At 41.2% G+C, this 21,626-nt stretch overlaps 1 protein-coding gene across 1 annotated transcript; it reads left to right on the forward strand.

The window, feature by feature from the left end:
• The first annotated feature begins 13,714 nt into the window (after positions 1–13,714).
• Positions 13,715–14,362, forward strand: LOC138895542 (uncharacterized). Its single transcript, XM_070180242.1, has 2 exons — positions 13,715–13,781; positions 13,902–14,362. Exons 1-2 carry the CDS (start codon positions 13,715–13,717, stop codon positions 14,360–14,362), a joined length of 528 nt encoding a protein of 175 aa, XP_070036343.1.
• The last annotated feature ends 7,264 nt before the right edge of the window (positions 14,363–21,626 follow it).

The following is a 21,626-nucleotide window of genomic DNA, read 5'->3' on the forward strand; positions in this document are numbered from 1 at the left end:
CATTTATAATACAAGTTTTTTGATAATTCTTAAGTTTTTCCTTTGCCTTTCTTTTTATGTTTTTCCAAGATTAGAATGCCTTAGCATTAAATAGTTAGGTCTTGTTCGGGGTTTTCGAATAGGCCTTGCCTTTGATTTTTCTTAAGGCAATGTGGAAATTTGGTGTGACTGGAAATTTTTTCCAAAGTACTTATAATTCCTTAGACTGTAATTTTGTCGAAGGTGCCTTTTGTTACGGGCGTCAAACGTCTCCGAGCCGTTTTAATATAGTCGTAGCATTTTTATTCGGGCAATGCAAAATAAGCTTTGTGCCCTCGGGCTTTTATATCCCGGAATGGCCATAGCCTTTTACTTTGGGCAATGCCAAATAAGCTTTGTGCCTTTGGACTTTTATATCCCGGAATGTCCATAGCCTTTTAATTCGGGCAATGCCAAATAAGCTTTGTGCCCTCGAGCTTTTATATCCCGAAATGGTCGTAGCCTTTTAATTCGGGTAATGCCAAATAAGCTTTATTCCCTCAGGTTTCAATATCTCGGAATGGCCGTAGCCTTTTAATTTGGGCAATGCCAATTAAGCTTTGTGCCCTCGGGCTTTTATATCCCGGAATGGTCGTAGCCTTTTAATTCAGGCAATGCCTTAGGAGGCAGTTCTCGAGTGAAGTGGCTTTTGGGCTTGATGTCTTCGGGGAACCAAACGAAAAATCTTTGAAAGGACAGGAACTTTTATTTAAAAGGCATAGACTTCCTTTCAATTTTGTGCGTAGTATACAAAGTTAAACTTGTATTTTGTGTCCGAGCTCGGGTGATCTATGTGGGCACGGTTTAATCGACCGTTTGGCCTTTACAGAGAATCTTATTGACCGAGCCTAGATTGTTCGAGCACAAGAATCAAAAATCATTCCCCCCGGATTATACCCCCCAGTGTTCAGGGTTTGTCGTAGATAAGCCTCAAATATTGTTGACTTCGATTCTAAGTTAGCACGATTTTACTATTGCCTCGTTAAAAACCTTACCGGAAAACCCATTTGGGACAAAATCGGATCAAGGGAAAAAAAGTACAACGCGTGCTTTCAGGCCTAAACAATTGTGTTGGTTACCTGCAAGTGTTAGTAAAAAATGTAGCTGAGTAAAAGAAGGTGATCGGGATCATACCTTAGCAGTAATAGCGCTTCAAGTGGGTTATGTTCTAGTTGTTCATTAATTGTTCACCATTCATTGTTCCGAGTTTGTACGAACCTTTCCCGATGACCTCGATTATTTGATATGGACCCTCCCAGTTCAGTCCGAGTTTTCCTTCGCTCGGATTTTGAGTGTTCGGCATGACCTTCCTTAACACCAGATCCCCGATATTAAAGTGTAGAAGGTTGGCTCTTAGATTGTAATACCTCTCGCTTCGTTATTTTTGGGTTTCCATTCGGACGAGGGCGACATCACGCCTTTCGTCTAGTAGTTCCATGCTTGTGTTTAGGGTCTCATTATTTGTTTCCTCGGCAGCATATCGGAACCTGAGACTCGGCTCTCTGACTTTGACCGGTATCAGAGCTTCGGTGCCATAAACCAGTGAGAATGGGGTTACCCCGGTACTAGATTTCGAAGTCGTACGATATGCCTATAGGACTTCGGGCAGAATTTCCTTCCATTTTCCTTTGGCGTTGATCAACCTCTTTTTGGGGTTTTGGATTATGGTTTTATTAGTCGATTCTTCTTGTTTGTTCCTACTAGGGTGTTAGGGAGTTGATAATATCCTTTTGATCTTGTGTTCTTCGAGAAACATGCTTACTTTGTTGCCTATGAACTGTTTCCCATTATCACATACGATCTCGGCAGGTATTCTGAACCGACATAAGATATGGTCCGAGATAAAATCGATGACCTCCTTCTCCCTGACCTTCTCATATGCCTGGGGTTCCACCCATTTAGAAAAATAGTCAGTCATAAATAAAATAAATTGGGCCTTATCGGGTGCTCGTGGAAGCGGGACAATGATGTCCATCCCCCATTTCATGAATGGCCATGGTGACAAGACCGAATGTAGAAGCTCTTCGGCTCTATGAATCATCGGAGCATGCCTTTGGCACTCATCACATCTTTGTAGGAATTCCTTCGCATCTTTTTCCATGTCGATCCAGTAGTAACCGGCTCTGATTATTTTACGAACCAATGCTTCGGTACCTGAATGATTTTTGCGGGTGCCTTCGTGAATTTCCCTTAGAATGTACTCGGTATCTCCTGGTACTAAATATATCGCTATCGGGCCATCGAACGTTCTTCTGACTAAGGTTCCATCCTCGGGCAAACTAAATCGGTTGCCTTCGTAAGTAGGGCCCTTGATTCTTTTGGATCTGAGGGAAATTTTCCGGTTCTCAGGTATTCTATGTATTTGTTTCTCCAATCCCACGTTAGGCTCGTTGAGTTTATTTCTGCATGGCCCTCTTAGACTATCGACCTCATTAGTTGTACGACTGCCCCTGAATTGAGCTCATTGTCTTCTACCGACGACCTTATTAGTTGTACGACTGCCCTTGAACCGGTGTAGTGTTACCTATAATTTATCTAGGTATCTCTGCATTAGTTCTTATCTTACCTCGAATGTCCCATTAACTTGGTTTACCACAAGGAGTGAATCGTACTTAGCTTAGATCACCTCCACCCCCAAGCTTTTGGCTAGTTCTAGACCTGAAATCATGGCCTCATATTCGGCCTCATTCTTAGTCAATCTTATGGTTCTAATAGATTGTCTAACTACATTTCCCTTTGGTGGTTTTAACACGATGCCAAGTCTGGACCCTTTTGCGTTCGAGGCGCCATCTATAAAAAGGTCCTAGATCCCCGAAGAAGTCCTCGAGTTCAATAATAACTCTCTTTCGACTTCGGGTACCAGCGTCGGCATAAAATCGGCCACAAAATCTGCCAGAATTTGAGATTTAATGGCGGTTCGAGGCCGATATCCAATATCGTACCCGCTGACCTCAACGGCCCACTTGGCTAAGCGTCCCAAGAGTTCGGGTTTATGCATTATATTTCTCAATGGGTAAGTAGTCACAATACGTATGGGGTGGCATTGAAAATACGGTTTCAACTTCCTAGAGGCGCTTAGCAAAGCAAGCACCAATTTATCTAGGTGAGGGTATCTAGTTTCGGCCTCACCTAAAGTTCTGCTAACGTAGTAAATTGGGAATTGCGTACCTTTTTCTTCCCGGACCATGACTCCACTTACCGCTATCTCCGAGACCTCCAAGTAAAGGTATAGTTGTTCGTCTATCTTCAGCATGTGGAGTAGCGGCAGGCTCGACAGATATTGCTTGAGCTCTTCCAAGGCCCGTTGGCATTCCGGAGTCCATGAGAAGTTACTCTTTTTCTTCAATAATGAGAAGAATCGGTGACTCTTATGGGAGGACCTCGAGATGAATCTCCCCAGAGCGGCTATGCGCCCGGTTAGCCTTTGCACGACCTTTACATTATCTATGACCGTGATATAGTCGATGGCTTTGATCTTATCGGCGTTGATCTCGATTATCCGGTTGGATACCATGAATCCGAGGAATTTACTCGATCCAACTTCGAACGTACACTTCTTCGGGTTCAGCTTCATGTTGTATTTTTTTAATACGTTGAAGGTTTCCTGCAAGTGTTTTAAATGGTCCTCTGCTCGCAAGGACTTAACCAACATATCGTCAATGTAAACCTCCATTGATTTTCCTATTTGTTCTTCGAACACCCGGTTTACTAGGCGTTGATAAGTGGCACCCGCATTTTTTTAACCCGAATGACATTACGTTATAACAGTATGTGCCATATTTAGTGATAAATGAGGTTTTTTCCTGATCATCCGGGTTCATCCGTATTTGGTTGTACCCAGAGTAGATGTCGAGAAAACTGAGGATCTCGTGGTCGGCCGTGGCATTGATCATGCGATCGATGTTGGGCAGAGGGAAGGAGTCCTTGGGACATGCTTTATTCAAACCCTTATAGTCTACACACATTCTTAATTTATCCCCTTTCTTAGGAACTACCACTACGTTCGCTAACTAATTAGGGTATTTAACTTCCCGAACGGACCCTATTTTAAGGAGTTTAGATACATCATCCTTGATGAAAACTTTTTGATCTCGGACTAGGGCCTCCTCTTCTTCTTGACCGGGTGGAACTTCGAATCTAAGCTTAGCTTGTGAGTGGTTATTTTCGGTGGTATCCCTGTCATAACGAGGTGGGACCAAGCAAACAATCTTTGTTAGCTATAAGAAATTGAATGAGTTTTTTCCTGAGCTCGGGATTTAACCCCGTACCCAGGTATACCTTTCGATCGGGCAAGTGTTCACTTAGTACGACTTGCTCTAGTTCCTCGACCGTTGATTTTGTAGCGTCCAAATTATCGGGGGCAATGAAAGACCTAGGGACGCCGTAGTCGTCACCCTTGTCTATCCTCCGCTCATCCGATTCTGTTGAGGTTGGTATCAGTGATTGCTATTTGGCCCCATTTTCAACCACTAGATTCGGACACTTAGATACCGAGAGTGTGGATGCCGAGATCACCTCATCGGCAGCGAACATCTCCTTTGTGGTCGGTTGTTCCCCGTAAATTGTTTTGATTCCTTCGGGCATCGGGAATTTCAGCACCTAGTGCAATGTCGAGGGTATTGCCCTCATGTTGTTAATATATGGCCTTCCGAGCAAAGCGTTGTATCTCATATCCCCTTCAATTACATAGAACTTGTCTGCCTTAATGGTTCCGGTGACGTTCACCGGTAATTTTATTTCCCCTTTAGTGGTCTCACAGGCCATATTGAACCCATTTAGGACTCGGACAGCAGTACGATCTGATCTTGTAGGTTGAGTTATTCCACGACCCTCGATCTGGTGATGTTGGACGAGCTACCTGGATCAATCAACACACGTTTAACTCGATATTTATTTATGAGTATCGATATTACCAGTGCATAGTTGTGGGGTTGTGCGATCCCCTCTTCATCTTTTTCGTTGAACGACAAGGTTCCTTCCGGTAAGTAATCTCGAGTCCGTTTCTCCCTTGTGATGAAAAGTTTGGTACGCTTTAGCATTGATCCCCGGGGGATGTCGAACCCACCAATGATCATGTTTATGACGTGTTGAGGTTCCTCTGGTTTAGTTTGTTTATTAGAATCCATGTTCCTAAAATGGATCTTGGCCCGATCATTGAGGAATTCTCGGAGATGCCCATTGTTGAACAACCGGGCTACCTCTTCCCTTAATTGTCGACAATCTTCCATTCTGTGACCATGAATGTCGTGATATTTGCACATAAGGTTAGGATCCCTTTGGGTTAGATCAGATTGCAAAGGTCGAGGCCATTTGGTATCTTTGATGTATCTGATGGCGGACACGATAGCAGAGGCATCGATGCCGAAATTATATTCTGATAGCCTCGGTGCTTCTTTAGGCCCGATGGGTCTGTCGAAGTTGTTTTTGCTCATGAGTCCTCGGTTGTTCTGTCGGCGGTCATTTCTTTTTTCATTTCTCATAGGGTTTCGCCCGGACCCACTGCTTCTCCGGTCCCTATTTTACTGTTGATACCGATCCCGGTTTGATCTAGGTTCGTGATCGGTGTCTTTCTTGACTCGGTCGGTGATCCTGACGGGGTGTACGGATCTGGAAGGGGTCCTGAGTTGGTCATCCTCGACCCTGATTTTTGATTAGTACCAGTTATGGACGTCGGTCCAAGTGATGGCTGGATATTCTACCAAGTTTTGTTCCAACTGTTATGAAGCCAATGAGCTTTGAATATTGAGTCCATGGGTGAAAGCCTAAATGGCCCAATCGTCTGCGACCGAGGGCAAATCCATACGTTCCATTTGGAATTGAGAAACGAATTCTCTAAGCATTTCGTTATCCCTATGCTTTACTTTGAAAAAGTCTGACTTCCTTGTCTCAACCTTTATAGCACTGGCGTATGCTTTTATGAAGGAATCTGCAAGCATAGCAAACGAGTCAGCATAATTAGGAGGAAGGTTGTGGTACCATATCATATCTCCCTTTGACAGGGTCTCTCCGAATTTTTTCAACAAGACAGACTCGATCTTATCATCTTCCAAGTCATTCCCTTTGACGACGCATGTATACGAGGTTACATACTCGTTTGGATCGGTCGTTCCGTTGTACTTAGGGATTTCAGGCATGCGAAATTTTTTGGGGATCGACTTCGGAGCCGCGCTTGGGGGAAAAGGATTTTGAATTAATTTCTTGGAATCCAGGACCTTCAATATCGGGGGTGCTCCTGGGATTTGGTTGACCCTAGAGTTGTAGGTTTCCACCTTTTTATCATTGGCTTTGATTTTATTTTCCCCTATTTCTATCTGTTTCGTCAATTCTTCGAGCAATTTCATGAGTTCGGGTTTAGTACCCGATTCACTCTCACTCGTTCTTTCCGAGATTGGTTCGTTCCTGCGGATGGCTTCCCGGGGGAGCTCGGGTTCATTCCTGCTCAGTGTTCGACCTTGGTTATGAAGTTGAGCTATCGCCGTCTATTGAGCATGTAGCATTCGAAGATCATACGCAGTTTGATCCCATCATTTTCGCCATCGTGAGTGTTTTGGGCAATCGAACGCACTTCCCTGTGCACGCTGTTTTTGGGGTCGGTGGGCTGGTTTGTTTCGATGGCCATATAAAAACAGGCATCGATGGGAACCACCACCAGGATTCTACCAAGATCGACCGGTGTTGCCTCATTATCGAGCGCTGCATTCTTGTTCCTATCGTGGTGGTCGGATTCTATGTCTATGTTAGGGGGACAGACTGTGGGTTTGACTTTTCGATCCTGACCTGAAATTAGAAATACTTCATAGAACAAGTGTAAAATGGGGTGTGTTATAGTGATTCATATCCTTAGCCCCACGGTGGGTGCCAAACTATTTACCCTCAAAATCGGATAACAATTGAATTTATTTGTGGTTTAAATGATATGCAGATTAATTTGATACTAAACAATAACTTTGATAGCAATTGAAATAAATAACGATAAATTAACTGCATACCACACGAATTGGATATTAGGCCTAGGAAAGGTGGCCACCCTCGTGCTGGATGTACTTTGATTGACACGAAGATACCAAAGAATAAGAACTTAAAGAATAACGGTAATATCTTGCTTATGAGTGTATGTTACAATGTCCTTCATGAATTGTGAGGCCCCCTTTATATATTAGAGGAACCTACTTTTAAGGTATTATTCTATAAAAGGTAAAAAAATCCTTGATTTGTTGACTGTTGGTCCCTTTTTTGGTATGTTTCATGATTTCCGCCGTAATGTCCGGTTAGTTACGAGAATTTCGGACCCTTTTCGGATAAGCTGGTAATATGTTCCTTGAGACCGTTATAACCGGGACCGGTTACGATCTCGGTATCCTCAAAGGCAAGTCTGGTGGTTCCGGTGACTAATTTGGTAAGGCAGGAACCGATCTCCGAGATTTTATCACCATCTCTCCATCCCAAACTGTTGTGCTAGATGCTCAGTCAAATCTTGAGTTCGATTTTACCCGTATACAAATTTTAATCCATAAGAAATTTGGATTTAATCTCAATTAAATATATTTTGGTCCAAATAAATAATATGGGCTAATATAATTGGATTAATTACTTAAGTCTATTAAATATTGATTGGGCTAGCCTATTTAGTTGGTCTACAAGTGATGAACCCACTTCATTAGGCCCAATATGTCATCTTCCTAGAGGCCCAGTTTGGTTCCATGTGTCAAATGACGTGGCACGCCAAGTCAAACGGAAGAACCAGTAGGATCATGCCACGTGTCAAAATAACAAGGCATGCCAAGTCACATCAAAAGGCCAATGAAACCGTGCCACATGTGTAAATGACATGTTCTAGCCAATCAAATGCGGCCTTGTCACACTTCAATTTGATTGGTAGGAAAGAGTTTGTTCTTATCATAACTCTTCCCTCCCACAACTATAAATGGGGGTCTTCGCAATCCAGAAAAGACACCAGAAGTTATAACAAGAAGACACAAGGGAGCTCGTGGGTCAAAGGCCACAATTCTCTGCAAATTGCAAGTGTTCAAGCATTCAAACACTTTAACACAAATTTCAAGTATACAAGACCAAGAACGAATTCAAATCAAATACAAGGCATTCAAGATCAAGGCTACTTGTTCGTGATAAAATTCGTGGCAACAATCAAAGTGTTCGTGACGAATAAATCAAATTCAAATTCAAGATCAAGCTCAAAGGCCCTTGAATTTATATTGGAAAAGTAGAATCAGAGGGATCATAGAGATTGTGACACTCAAATATTTGAAATCAAATACTACGATTGTTACAATATTTTTCGGTCTTGATTTTATTTTCTTGACGCAAATTTATTGTCTACAAATTCTGGCACGCCTAGTGGGACAATTTCTACCTCTCATCTCAACTTTTCAATCACCAAAGTTTAAGAACACAGAAATGGCTTCAAAGAAAATCAGCCCCAGATCAACTTCTACCAAGGCTGCTAGTTCCAGGTTCTATGCTGATGTAGAAAGAATCCTCGATGTTACCTTTGGAATCTTTGGACCAACTAAAATGAGCAAGGCAAGCTCTTTAGAACAACAAGCACTCCAAGTGTCGTCCGCATCAACCCCTGTTTTCTAATCTTTATCCTCAAAAGGAGCAACATCTTCCACAAATGCCCCCGAAGGAGGAAGCGATGTTGCTGAAAAGATCAAGAAAATTGTTGCTCTACTTGACCTTTCCGAATCCAAGAACTCTGCTGTGAAGGAAGATGATGATGCTTCAAGTGATGGATCCTTCCCACTTACACCACATAGCGTAAGCCTATCGAGAATCAATATGTGTGACAATCCATGCTACTTTCCATCGTCCACAACAATCATGCAAGCCTTAGTGACAAATGCTTCATCTGTGGAAGAGCAGTTGGCAAACTTGACGGAAGCAATTGCTAGCTTGACCAAGTGCATGCAAAATCAAGAAGCTAGAATTGACAAGCTAACAGACAGGGTGGGAATCTTTATAGAAGAAGAATCTACCCATGCACCTAGCAAACTCCCAGAAGTTCAAGAGATTGATCCTCCCCCACGACAAGTTACATCCACTAAGGAAGTTCCAGTCTCTTCGGAAAGGATGATTCCAATTAATTAACTAAAGGAGTTCATTGAAGGTACTATAAGAAACAAATATGAAGTTGCTTCCAAGTCCTCCTTTACCTACGCAAAGCCGTACACTTCAAGGATCAATATGTTTAAGATGCATGATGGCTATCAACCTCCACAATTTCAATAGTTTGATGGCAAAGGCAATCCAAAGCAACATGTGGCGCATTTCGTCGAGACATGCAACAATGCTGGGACTTATGGAGATTACCTCGTCAAACATTTTGTCCGCTCATTAAAAGGAAATGCTTTTGATTGGTACACAAACCTTGAGGCTGGATCTGTTGATAGCTGGGATAAACTAGAGCAAGAATTCCTCAATCGCTTTTATAGCACGAGACATACTGTGAGTATGATAGAACTTATAAATACTCATCAACGAAAGGGTGAATCAGTTATCGACTTTATCAATCGTCCTCAACTGCAAAGACAAGCTTAGTGAAGCTTCGGGCATAGAGATGTGCATCTAAGGCATGCATTGAAGACTCTGCTACATCTTGCGAGGTATCAAGCCTAGCACATTTGAAGAACTTACAACTCGTGCCCATGACATGGAGTTAAGCATGGCCTCCGCTAGAAACGAAAGGCTGCCTATCTATGAGCCTCGCAAAGGGAACGACAAGCAAGAAGTCAGAAAATGGATCAAGTTTGTACCCAAGTATGAAAACAAAGAAGTTATGAATATCAATACATCACCTGTGAAGTTCACAACGAAGGTGAGCAAGAAGAAGAGTACGAAATCCACTTCTTTTCAAGATAAACCAAGTGGAAAGTTGACTCTAAAAGAAATGCAAAAGAAGGAGTACCTATTTCTATATTCTGATGTGCCAGCAATTTTTGAAGAACTCCTCGAGTTAAATCTCATTGAGCTTCCAGAGATGAAATGGCCAAATAAAGCTGATAAAATGAATGACCCAAATTACTACAAATACCATTGACTCGTGAGCCACCCTCTCGAGAGGTGCTTTGTCTTCAAGGACATTGTTATGGACTTGGCCCGTGAAAAGAAGATCATGCTTGAAGATGAAAAGGCAAGTCCCAACCAAGTCTCTATCACCTTTGTCTCATTCAGTCCAGATGAGCTATGCAGTTTAAAAGAAATCAAAGATGAAGAATTACTGGAGAATAACAAAGTCGAAGTAGACGACCATGATGATGATGAAGGTTGGACGTTGGTGACTCGCCGTAGGCGCCAAAAAAGGAGCCCACAAAATGAATCAATAAAACAACCAACAAGGAAAATAATGGTGAAAATACCAAAGAGACGGAATCCAGTTAAGAATTTGAAGAAAGCAAAAGTGAAGGTGCACCATCCTCAAAAGCCACGACATCCAGTGACCTTGTAGGAGTTCTTATCAAGTTGGTTCCGCACGAAGATTTTTCATGAAGGTATTGGTGCCTCTTGTTGCCATACTGACAAAGGGGAAGAAAAGAGTGATGACCTACCATCAGCACCATCTTCAGAAAATCTCATCGAGTTTATTCATCAAGAAGTTCATGCTTGTGAGGAAAAAGTTACGTTCACAAATAATGATCTTCTACTAGGTGACACTTCTCATAATCGCCCGTTGTACCCGGTTGGCTATATGCGTGATGAAAGGGTAAATCGAACTTTGGTTGACGGAGGATCGTCAGTAAACATCTTGCCAATTCGTACTGTAAAAGAACTTGGTATTCCCATGAACGAACTCTCGGAAAGTCGTGTGATGATTTAAGGATTCAACCAAGGGGGAAAAGAGCCATAGGTGCTATCAGGTTGGGAATCACCATTGAAGATATGCAATCAAGTGCATGGCTGCATGTGATCAATGCAAAGACTTCATACAATGTCTTGCTTGGAAGGCCTTGGATACATGAGAATAAAGTAGTTCTATCTACCTACCATCAATGTTTAAAATACTACGAGGGTGAAGTCGAGAAGAAGATAGTTGTTGATGATTAGCCATTCACCGAGGCTGAGTCACACTTCGTTGATGCAAAGTTCTACGTGAAGAACCGCATTGTAAAGGAGCTAAAAGTTGATATGTCATGAAAGGCAAGAATGACGAGCCCACAACTAAAAGAGCTGAGGTGACTGCTGGTAGAGCCAAAGCTGTTACTAAAGAGGTACAACCTAACTCTAATAAATCTTATAGAGGGGGCTATTGCGTCTTATGGCAAGAAAGTAACTCATGCGCTCCAATATGCCCCTAAAAGGAATAAAGATGAAGGTGAATCATCTAATCTCCAAACTAACATGCTAAAGGAGTTAACTCTTCCGGTAAAACAAATTGAGGCACTAAAGTTGTCCTCAAAGCCACTTGCAGGGTTTGTGGCCCAAGATCGTTTGCAGAATGTGGCACTCCCTATAAAGCGAACAGATGAAGGTTTTGATCTTAACGCTTACAGACTATTAGTAGAAGCTGGATACAATCTCAATGAACCGTCAAAGCTAGGGAATCTCCCATCAAAAGCTGCAACGAGGCAACCACGTGAAGTTTTGGGATACAAGCAACTGTCACCAGTGCGCATCTCCATAAAAAGAGCGAGCAACAATTATATCACCGTAGAAGACGAATCTGCCGCTTCTAACAAGCCTTCTGTCTTTGATCGACTTGGAAAATAAACTGTGAGGACTTCTGCGTTTGTGAGTCTGGGTCCATTAAAGCAAGGGAATAAGTTCCAGAGAAACTATCGAAATACAATAACACCCGCTTCGCCCAAAATTCAAAAGATCTCTAAGGATTTCCAAAGTCTGGTTCCTTCTAGAATGAGGCGACAAACAAAAGTCATGGTTTCGTGTGATGAGGTACTAAAGGTGAAGCCATACACTGTAGTCTACACTAAAGAACGTGATGAAGAAGAAAGTGTGGGTTCTTCGTATCATGTCACTGCACAAGGCGAGAAAGGTGTTTCATCTTTAATAGAGGATGACGAGAAATTGGAGGATGTTTCACCATGTTATCACATATCCTTCAATGATGGGGACCCTCAAGAAGATGAAGATGCGAAAGATGCTCCCCCGGGAACTTGAAGAAGGGGTGAATGCAACGATTGATGCCTTAAAAGAAGATAACTTTGGCACAGATGAAGAACCAAGGCCCACATACCTAAGTGCTTTACTAGCAATCGATGAAGAAAGCACTTATATCGAGTTACTCAAGGAGTTCAAGGATGTCTTTGCTTGGAGTCACAAAGAGATCTCTGGCTTGGACCCTAAAGTAGCAGTTTATCACCATGCAGTCAAGAATGGCGCTCGTCCTGTTAAGCAAGCCCAAAGGCGCTTTAGGCCGGACTTGGTTCCCTTGATCGAAAGTGAAGTTAACAAACTCATTGAAGATGGCTTTATTCGCAAAGTTAAATACCCAACATAGGTCTCAAGTATTGTCCATGTAAGGAAGAAGAATGGCCAGATTCGGGTGTGAGTTTACTTCAGAGATCTCAACAATGCGTGTCCCAAAGATGAATTCCCGCTTCTTATTCTAGAGCTGATGATCGATGCTACTATTGGGTACGAGGCAATGTCATTTATGGACAGTTCATCAGGCTATAACCAAATTCACATGGCACCAAAAGATGAAGAGCTTACTGCATTCTGTACCCCCAAGGGTATTTATTGCTACAAGGTAATGCATTTTGGCTTGAAGAACGCTGGTGCTACTTGCCAAAGGGATATGCAGAATATTTTTGATGATCTTCTCCACAAGAATGTCGAATGCTATGTTGACGACTTGGTGGTAAAATCAAGAGAGAAGAGCGACCACTTGAAAGACTTGAGAATGGTGTTTGAGTTACTCCGGAGGTACCAACTTAGGATGAATCCATTGAAATATGCCTTTGGAGTTACTTCTGGAAAGTTCCTTGGTTTCATTGTCCGACATCGAGAGATCAAAATTGATCAAGCCAAAGTGGATGCTATTTTGAAGATGCATGAGCCTCGCGATCTTCATGAATTGAAAAGTCTGCAAGGAAAGCTAGCGTATCTTAGGAGATTCATCTCAAACCTAGCTGGGAGGTGCCAACCATTCGGTCGCCTCATGAAGAAAGGCGTTCCTTTCAAATGGGACCAAGCTTGTAGCAATGCCTTTGAAAGCATCAAAACTTACTTGATGAAGCCTCCAGTTTTGGCAGCTCATATACCTGGAAAGCTGTTGATACTATATACTTCAGCACAAGAAAGGTCTGTTGGAGCGCTGTTGGCCCAAGAAAATAGTGAAGGGAAAGAAAACTCCCTTTACTACTTGAGAAGGATGATGACACCAAATGAGTTGAATTATTCGCCAATCGAAAAGTTATGTTTGGTACTAGTTTTCTCAATCCAAACGTTGAAGCACTACTTTCAAGCTCATATCGTTCGTCTTGTTTCTAGAGCAAATTCGATCAAGTTCGTGATGTCAAAACCTGTCCTTAGTGATCGATTAGCAAGATGGTACCTCCAGTTTCAACAATTCGAAATTGTGTACATCCCTCAAAGGGCTATAAAAGGACAAACGTTAGCAGACTTCTTGGCAGATCACCCTATACCTTATGATTGGTAGCTAACTGACGAACTACCTGATGAGGACGCAATGGTCATTGAAGTTCAACCTCCATGAAAGATGTACTTTGATGGTGTTGCACATTGTGGAGGAGCTGGTGCTGGCATAGTATTTGTCACTTCTCAAGGTAAATTTCTGCCCTACTCTTTTACGTTGACGCAACTCTGCTCTAACAACGTTGTTGAGTATCAAGTATTAATACTTGGGCTTGAAATGGCTGTCGAAATGATGTAGTTGCAATTAAAAGTCTTTGATGACTCTCAGTTGGTGATCAACCAGCTTTTAGGTAGTTACGAGGACAAGAAACCTAAACTACGCCCATATCATGATTATGCTAAAAATTTAATGGGGTGGGTCGGTGATGTGACTATTCAACATGTTCCAAGGAAAGAAAATAAGAAGGCTGATGCTTTAGCTACCCTAGCTTCATCGTTAACCCTGCCTGATCAAGCGCAAGTTACTATATGCCAAAAATGGGTAGTACCGCTGCCAAATGAGGGTGAATGTGAAAAAAATGAACTCGAACATCTTGTGGCTATTTCTGAGGCTGAGAAGGAAGAATGGCGACAACCCATTATTGATTACTTGAGCTACGGGATATTCCCAGAAAATCCGAGGAGAAGGACTAAAATCCGTCGTCGTGCACCTCGCTTCCTTTACTACAAAGATACTCTATATAGAAGATTATTTGAGGGAGTAATCTTGTGATATTTAGGGGAAGATGAATCACTCCAAGCTTTGCAAGAAGCGCATTCTGGGGTATGTAGATCACATCAGTCTGGACCAAAGCTCCACTTTCATATAAAAAGGATGGGATATTATTTGCCAACGATGGTAAAATATTGCTTGGACTACGCTCGAAGATGCAAGGCTTGCCAGTTCTATGCAAATTTTATTCATCAACCTCCTGAAGTGCTACATCTGATTGTTGCATCATGGCCATTTGACGCTTGAGGACTAGATGTTGTTGGACCATTGCCAAAATCCTCTAGCGGACACTTATACATCTTGGTTGCACCTGACTACTTCTCAAAATGGGCTGAAGTTGTTGCTCTTAAGGAGGTAAAGAAGGAAAATGTTGCAAGTTTCATCCGAGTAAATATAATCTATCGCTTTGGCATTTCTCGTTACATAATAACGGATAATGTCAAGCTATTCATCAATAGGTTGATGAACAATATTTGTGATCTCTTTGGCTTCAAGCAACGTAACTCTTCTATATACAATGTTGCCGCCAATGGTCTAGCTAAGGCATTCAACAAGACTCTATGCAACTTGTTAAATAAAGTTTTCTCCAAATCTAAACGAGATTGGCAATTTGGCATGATCGTATGGAAGAAGCTTTGTGGGCATATAGGACAACTCACCGCACGCCAACACAAACGACCCCTTATGCACTCGTTTATGGAGTCGAAGCCGTCTTACCACTCGAGTGTCAAATACCTTCATTATGATTAGCTATTCAAGAGGGAATCACCGATGAAGAAAATGCTCGACTTCGATTAGCAGAGTTAGATGCTCTTGATGAGAAGAGGTTGGAAGCTCAATAGAGTCTTGAATGTTATCAAGCTCGATTGTCTCGCGCCTTCAATAAAAAAGTTCGCCCGAGATCCTTTCAAGTAGGAGATCAAGTCCTTTCCATACGAAGACCCATTATTACTTCACATAAAACCTTTAGGGAAGTTCACTTCAAAATGGGATGGGCCATATGTCGTACAAGAAGCTTATTCAAGTGGGGCTTACAAGCTGGTTGATGTAGATGGCATAAGAATCGGCCCTATCAATGGCAAATTCTTAAAGAAGTATTATCCTTGAAGTTGAAACGGTCCTTAACGCATGAGCCTAAAATGCATATGCCTACACTCCTGGCCTACATGAGTCTAAACTGTGTACGGCCCACCAAAAAAAAAGAGTCCGCTAAATTGAAGACCTCGAAAGAGGCGGCCTAGGCAAAAGTTAGGACATAAAAAAAACAAAAGAGTCTGCTAGGTTGAAAACCTCGAAAGAAGCGGCCTAGGCAAAAGCTAGAACATAAAAAAACAAAACAGTACCCATTCTGAACTACAGTATGACTTGATCCTCTTCACCGAGGTACGTAGGTAGCTTAAAGTTTCATCCTGAGTTTAGTCGCATGATTTCAAAAGATACATAGTGCCCCAATCATTGTTCGAATGAAGTACGATGGAATGTAATCCATTCAATCAACATTTGAAAATCAAGTTGAGAAACCATTCTTCTGTTAAACTTTGGATCCCATTTGATTTAAAGGAGGCAATCCGCTATGGTAAATTGGTGCCTTTAATGAAATTATGACAGTCTTTTAGGAGGCTACAAAGTATTCGCATTGAATTCTGGGGGTTCGCTATGTTTTAATATTTGCATAGCTTTCAAGTTTGTTGGTCTTCATATCCTCTCACTACCCTAAAAAAAGGGGGAAGAGAAGAGAGACGTCAAAAGAGAACACAAGTATAAGAAGAAAGATTGCTTGGCACAACATTTCAAATTCATTGTGACTTGAACCCAAGATATTTGTGAGAATAGAGCTCCTGAATTTCTATTGATAGCAAGAAAAAAAGTCTTGTGATCCTGAAGATTCCATACCAAAACATAAAAGTTTTGGTGGAACTATTTTGAAGTCTTGTTTCCAAGAAATCAAACGGTTCGTGATTTCAACATTCCTATATCAAGATACAAATTTTTTGTTGAAGCTGCGTAAATCTAAAACTATCAACGTGTCGGAATTTAAAGTCAGTTTCAAAATAATATCCGGTACAACTCTGAAAGTGTTTGATTCCGAAAACGTTGTTTAAAAGAAAGCCAAGTTCTATTACGTAGACGTTAATGCATCATGCTAAGCAAGCAACTATTGATACTGATCCAAATAAAATTGGGGGGGGGGGGACATCAATGAAAATGCAATATAAAGTAAAACAGATGGAGTTTGCATTTTCAAGGATAGTCGCTAATTAACTAAATGCAAGAAAAAAAAGGCAAATAAAATACTTTATAGGCTAATCTAAAAACAACTTGTAATTGACCAAGTCTTTAAGGGTGGCTTCTAAGTGTTGTTTCTTCGTCTCCACGTTGGCCAAGTCATCAGCAGTCGCCAATGAAACATCAGAACATCTACGGTACTCCTCTTCAGCAGATGAGACTCTAGATTCAATCTCTTCAGCCTCTTTCTTGGCAGAGCTCTTAACTGTTTCACCTTCTCCTGGGCCTCTTTGAGAGATAGACTGGTGATGGATAGTTCCTCGACCTTCTCCCCTTTTTCAGTCAAGACAAGATCAAGATGTTCCTTAGCTTTTAAAAATGGCTCTAATTTTTCAATGTCCACAACCTTATTAGAAAGAGTTGATCGTGCTTGGCTATATGAAGTGGCAAGCTTAAAGAAAGATGCCAGCATGTCTTATAGAGGGGAAATATACACACCCTTTCCATCCATCTTCTCGAGAATCACTTGGATATTGAAATGAAGAGAAGAAGTATTGTCTACAGTAAGGTCGGAAAGTTTAGCATGAATTTTAGCCCAGGCATTCAAGATGAAATTCTTGCGAAGCGTCAAGACAACCTTTCTACCGTCAAAGATAGATATCGTTGGTGAAAATTAGGCCCCAGTTTTGCTCCAAGATTAGGAATGGAAGTTGCCTCTAGGGACGACTTAGATATTGGAAGTGATTTCCTCAAGTCCGGATCTGCCACAGATTCACTAGTACCCTCTGGCTTGCTTTGGTGTGGCGCTATCGAAATATAATCACGGTTTGGCTGCATAAAAAAAATAGGCGGTTAGTGAAGTTACCTATATGTTATAAGACAATATGAAAATTTTAAGTATTACCTCTTTAATGACCGTCAAAGTCCTTGAAGCACTGCCAATATTGTCAGTAATCTCGACTACACCCAAGTTAGTGTCTCCTTGTTTGTTTGAATATGTCTTCACCCGCTGAAGTTTTGATCACCATGACTACTATCACTCTCATTTTGGGATGATCGCTTGTTGGAGGTAGGAACAATGGTGCCTAATGGAAAGGAACCCTCATTGACTTGATGAGCCTAAGAAGGTCCCTTCTGTTTTTGAGCTTCTTTATATGGAGGTCCTTTGATGTCGCATGGTGCAACCACTTTGGATTTCAAAGTAAGTTGGTTTGTCCTCCTAGTTATTCTCTTGAGGCGTGATCTCTAAAGGTGCAACAGTGATTGGCCTAGAAAAAGTCACCAAAGATACTAAATGATCTTCAAGAAAGCTCCCATGCACTCTTGTCCACCAGGATCTGTACTTTGACGAAAATAGCTTTTTGTCGTAGATATAGTTGGGGGGAAAGGTCGCCCTCGCATTGCTGGAATTATGTGACACACAAATTCGCCAAAATTTGAGTCCTTCTTCTAATAAGGCGCTATGAAGGTTATTTTCCAAAATACCAGGACTAGTCTTATAAAACCCAAATTGAAGGCTGAATCGATGTAGACTATATAGTTCAAGAATGAAAGAGTTCCCACACCTCAAAGGGAGATAATTAAAATAGATACTCATAAAATAATTGACTTTCGGTTCCAATGCTTTATCATTATCCTCAAAATAGCAAGGTTCGGACCCTCCGGCATGGTAGAAGTCCAAGATGCATTATCCGCTTGATGGATGCATTTTCTTGCATTTGTATCATCCAAATACCTTGCAGCGCCTTCTCCGGAATATGCCACCATCAATGGAACATATGGTCCTTTTGGAAGCCCATAGTGCGTCCTGAAGTAGCGAGCAAGCCAACCGTATACATAATGAATGGGAAAAGAGATCTTGATATGCTCGAGCTGCGAGGACTTAGAGATCTTGTTCAAACCATAGTAGATCGCCAGAGCTGGGATTGCAAGGCTGAATTTCTATCCATATGCCATCATGCTTGCTGTTTTAAAGGTCTCGGGTCGAATGAAATCACCATCTTGAGAGAAAAATATAAATGCACACAACCAACAAGATAATAATGCCGCCAGATACGTGCCTTCTCTCCTTTCATGTCGAACCCTAAGGTTAGAAAATATCGTCTCGTCCGTGCTAGACCATGCAACTACTTCTGGCATAGCTCCAGTAGGATTGTGCGTTGACTTCAAACGGGTAGATTTTTTCTCCCTCCTTGCTGGAGCAGGTTTATATCTCAAGTCTCTCTTGCATCAAAATTCAATCCACTTGCTAAATGAGACCTTTGGATCATGACTCTCCCCTTCTTGAAGATGGTTAAAGGTGGTAAACAGGTATCCACAAGCTCGAGGAGTAAATCTTTCATTCTTCTCATTAACACCTGTGAGTTCGATAGTTTCGGGCACAACTTCTTCGTAGGGAGAACCTCCAATAGATAAACCGCCAATGGTATGTAAATCCCAAAGAGATATTGATAATTCTCCGGCTGATGTAAGTAAGGTATTTATTGTGGGACACCAAGCTTCAAGAAACGCTTGCAAGATGTTTGAGTTTCGATCATATGTAAATAAAGAAACATAGACGGCATCATAAATTCTTGTTGTCTCCAAAGCCCGTTGACTTCTGCCAAGTATGTCCTCAGCCCATTCCCAATATCCCGGGATATGATGATATTCACCGTCAATTCTCAAAGTATCTCCCTAATATATCTCCCTTTGAATGATACGCCGTCCTAGGCAAGGAAGGGTACTCGTGATATTGAGTTTTCGTTGGTAAGGAGTCTGAAGGGACCACATTTTGCTTGGGTTTTGGTGGTGCTCTAAAGTCCAATCTACCATATGGAGGGAATTCTGCAGAGGTGGCAACAAATTTGCATATCGACCAACTAGTGCAGGGTAAGTCAACAGCTTGGTTATAACCCCTCCATTGTCCAACTGATCACCACACCTATATTGTAAATATGCAGTTATGAATAATTCAGCCAAAGTAATAGGAATTAGACCTAACACGATTCCAAATAGAAAAACTTCAATCATTTTTATTTTTTTGAAAGGAGAAAAAAAAGAGGTAATATCGATACCTAAATATTAATCGGATTTCTATATTATAGTTATAATAATAGTAATGGTTTCAAAGTAGATAAATGATATCAAAAATCAATAGGTTTAAACTACTCGATCGACGAATAAAGTTTCTTAGCGTCAATTATGAGATACTTGCGCTTAGAGGATGGAGATATGTAGTCTCTGAAGTGAACCATCTCTTCAAAACTGCATAAGCGAAAGAAAAAAAAAGAGATTAGTAAATATTAAGTCAACGACAATTGACAAAAGGAGGAGAAGATTCTAGTCCTCTGTGCTTTAGGCAGATTTCTATATGCGATTAAGAATTTTTCCTTCTATGCGTTGTCATGGGTTTAATCTTCTATATGTTGATAAGGATTTATCCGTCTATGGATTTGGCCGCCTATATAGTGATATGGATTTATCCGTCTATATGAAGGAGATTTGTCCGTCTATATAGTGATATAGATTTGTCCATCTATATGGTAATGTAGATTTGTCCGTCTATATAGTGATGAGGATTTGTCCGTCTATATGTTGATATGGATTTATCCGTCTATATGGTGATGTGGATTTGTATGTCTATATGTTGGTATGGATTTATCCGTCTATATAGTGAGGTGGATTTATCCGTTTATATAGTGATATGGATTCGTCCGTCTATATGGTGATGGAGGTTTATCCATCTATATGGTGATGAAGATTTGTCCGTCTATATAGTGATGTGGATTTGTCCGTCTATATGTTGGTATGGATTTATCCGTCTATATGGCAATGTGGATTTGTCCGTCTATATGTTGCGAGGGATCTATCTTCTTATATGTTGTTGTGGATTTGATCATTTATATGCCATGGATTTATCCTTCTATGGGGCGTCATAGAGTTACCTGTCAACTTGGCACTCTGCGACTTTTATCTTCTTAGCCTAAAAAAAAAAGGAACAAAAATAAGGGACAGAAATCGCAGAAGAAAGATACCTGTCAGGGAGGGACTGAAACAGACTTGAGACGATATATATAGTTGAAGAGCACGGTGCTATATATAGTAGCATGTATTGGCTGTCCAAAGTAGTTTTTTACAATGTGGGATCATGTAAAAGGCGGTGACTACTATCTGTTTCCAACATGGACTTGGTAGGGGACTCTTCCGTATCTAAATAGAAGTCAAGCAAAGTTATTTGGTTTAGAGACGGATTTGGAAACATTCGACATCAAGCGTTGTGGTAAAATAGTATATGTACATATTCATTAGAAATAATGCTTACTTATGACTCTTCAAAGGATTTATGAGTAAGGATTTCAAATGCAAAAAGGTGGTCACGTGCCATCAATGTTTCAGTAAGAAAAAGTGAAGAACATTGGCAAAGTTGGAGTTCGAATGCCAAAAGTTTGAAGCTTAGGTGGCTTTCCATTGTCTTCGTAAAAGACGAATCTCTATTATAAGCAAATTTGAAGCAACTGACAAGATTTTCATTACAAACAAATTGCCTAGGGTAGTAAATTAGGGGTTCAAAACCATCACATTTGATGTCTTCATAATAGTTCAATCCTTGTCTTAAGTTCGACATATCTGCGAACGGCAAGTCTTGAAGTAGGAGCATTTGTAGGCAATTAAAATTTTATTGAATTTAAATTCATAAGAAATTTGGATTTAATCTTAACTAAATATATTTTGGTCCAAGTAAATATTATGGGCTAATATAATTGGATTAATTACTTAAGTCTATTAAATATTGATTGGGCTAGCCTATTTAGTTGGACTACAAGTGATGAACCCACTTCATTAGGCACAATATGTTGTCTTCCTGGAGGCTAGTTTGGTGCCACATGTCAAACGACGTGGCACGCCAAGTCAAACGGAAGAGCCAATAGGATCATGCCACGTGTCAAAATGACAAGGCATGCCAAGTCACATCAAAAGGCCAATGAAATCGTGCCACGTGTGTAGGTGACATGTTCTAGCCAATCAAATGCGGCCTTGTCACACTTCAATTTGATTG

The sequence above is a fragment of the Nicotiana tomentosiformis genome, chromosome 7, assembly GCF_000390325.3.
Source record: "Nicotiana tomentosiformis chromosome 7, ASM39032v3, whole genome shotgun sequence".
Lineage (NCBI taxonomy): Eukaryota > Viridiplantae > Streptophyta > Magnoliopsida > Solanales > Solanaceae > Nicotiana > Nicotiana tomentosiformis.

Bases quoted from the DNA above. Each gene is read 5' to 3' on its own strand.
- LOC138895542 (XM_070180242.1), top strand. From the start codon at position 13,715: ATGTACTTTGATGGTGTTGCACATTGTGGAGGAGCTGGTGCTGGCATA. The intron at 13,782-13,901 runs GTAAATTTCTGC...TGCAATTAAAAG, and splicing joins AGTATTTGTCACTTCTCAAG to TCTTTGATGACTCTCAGTTG.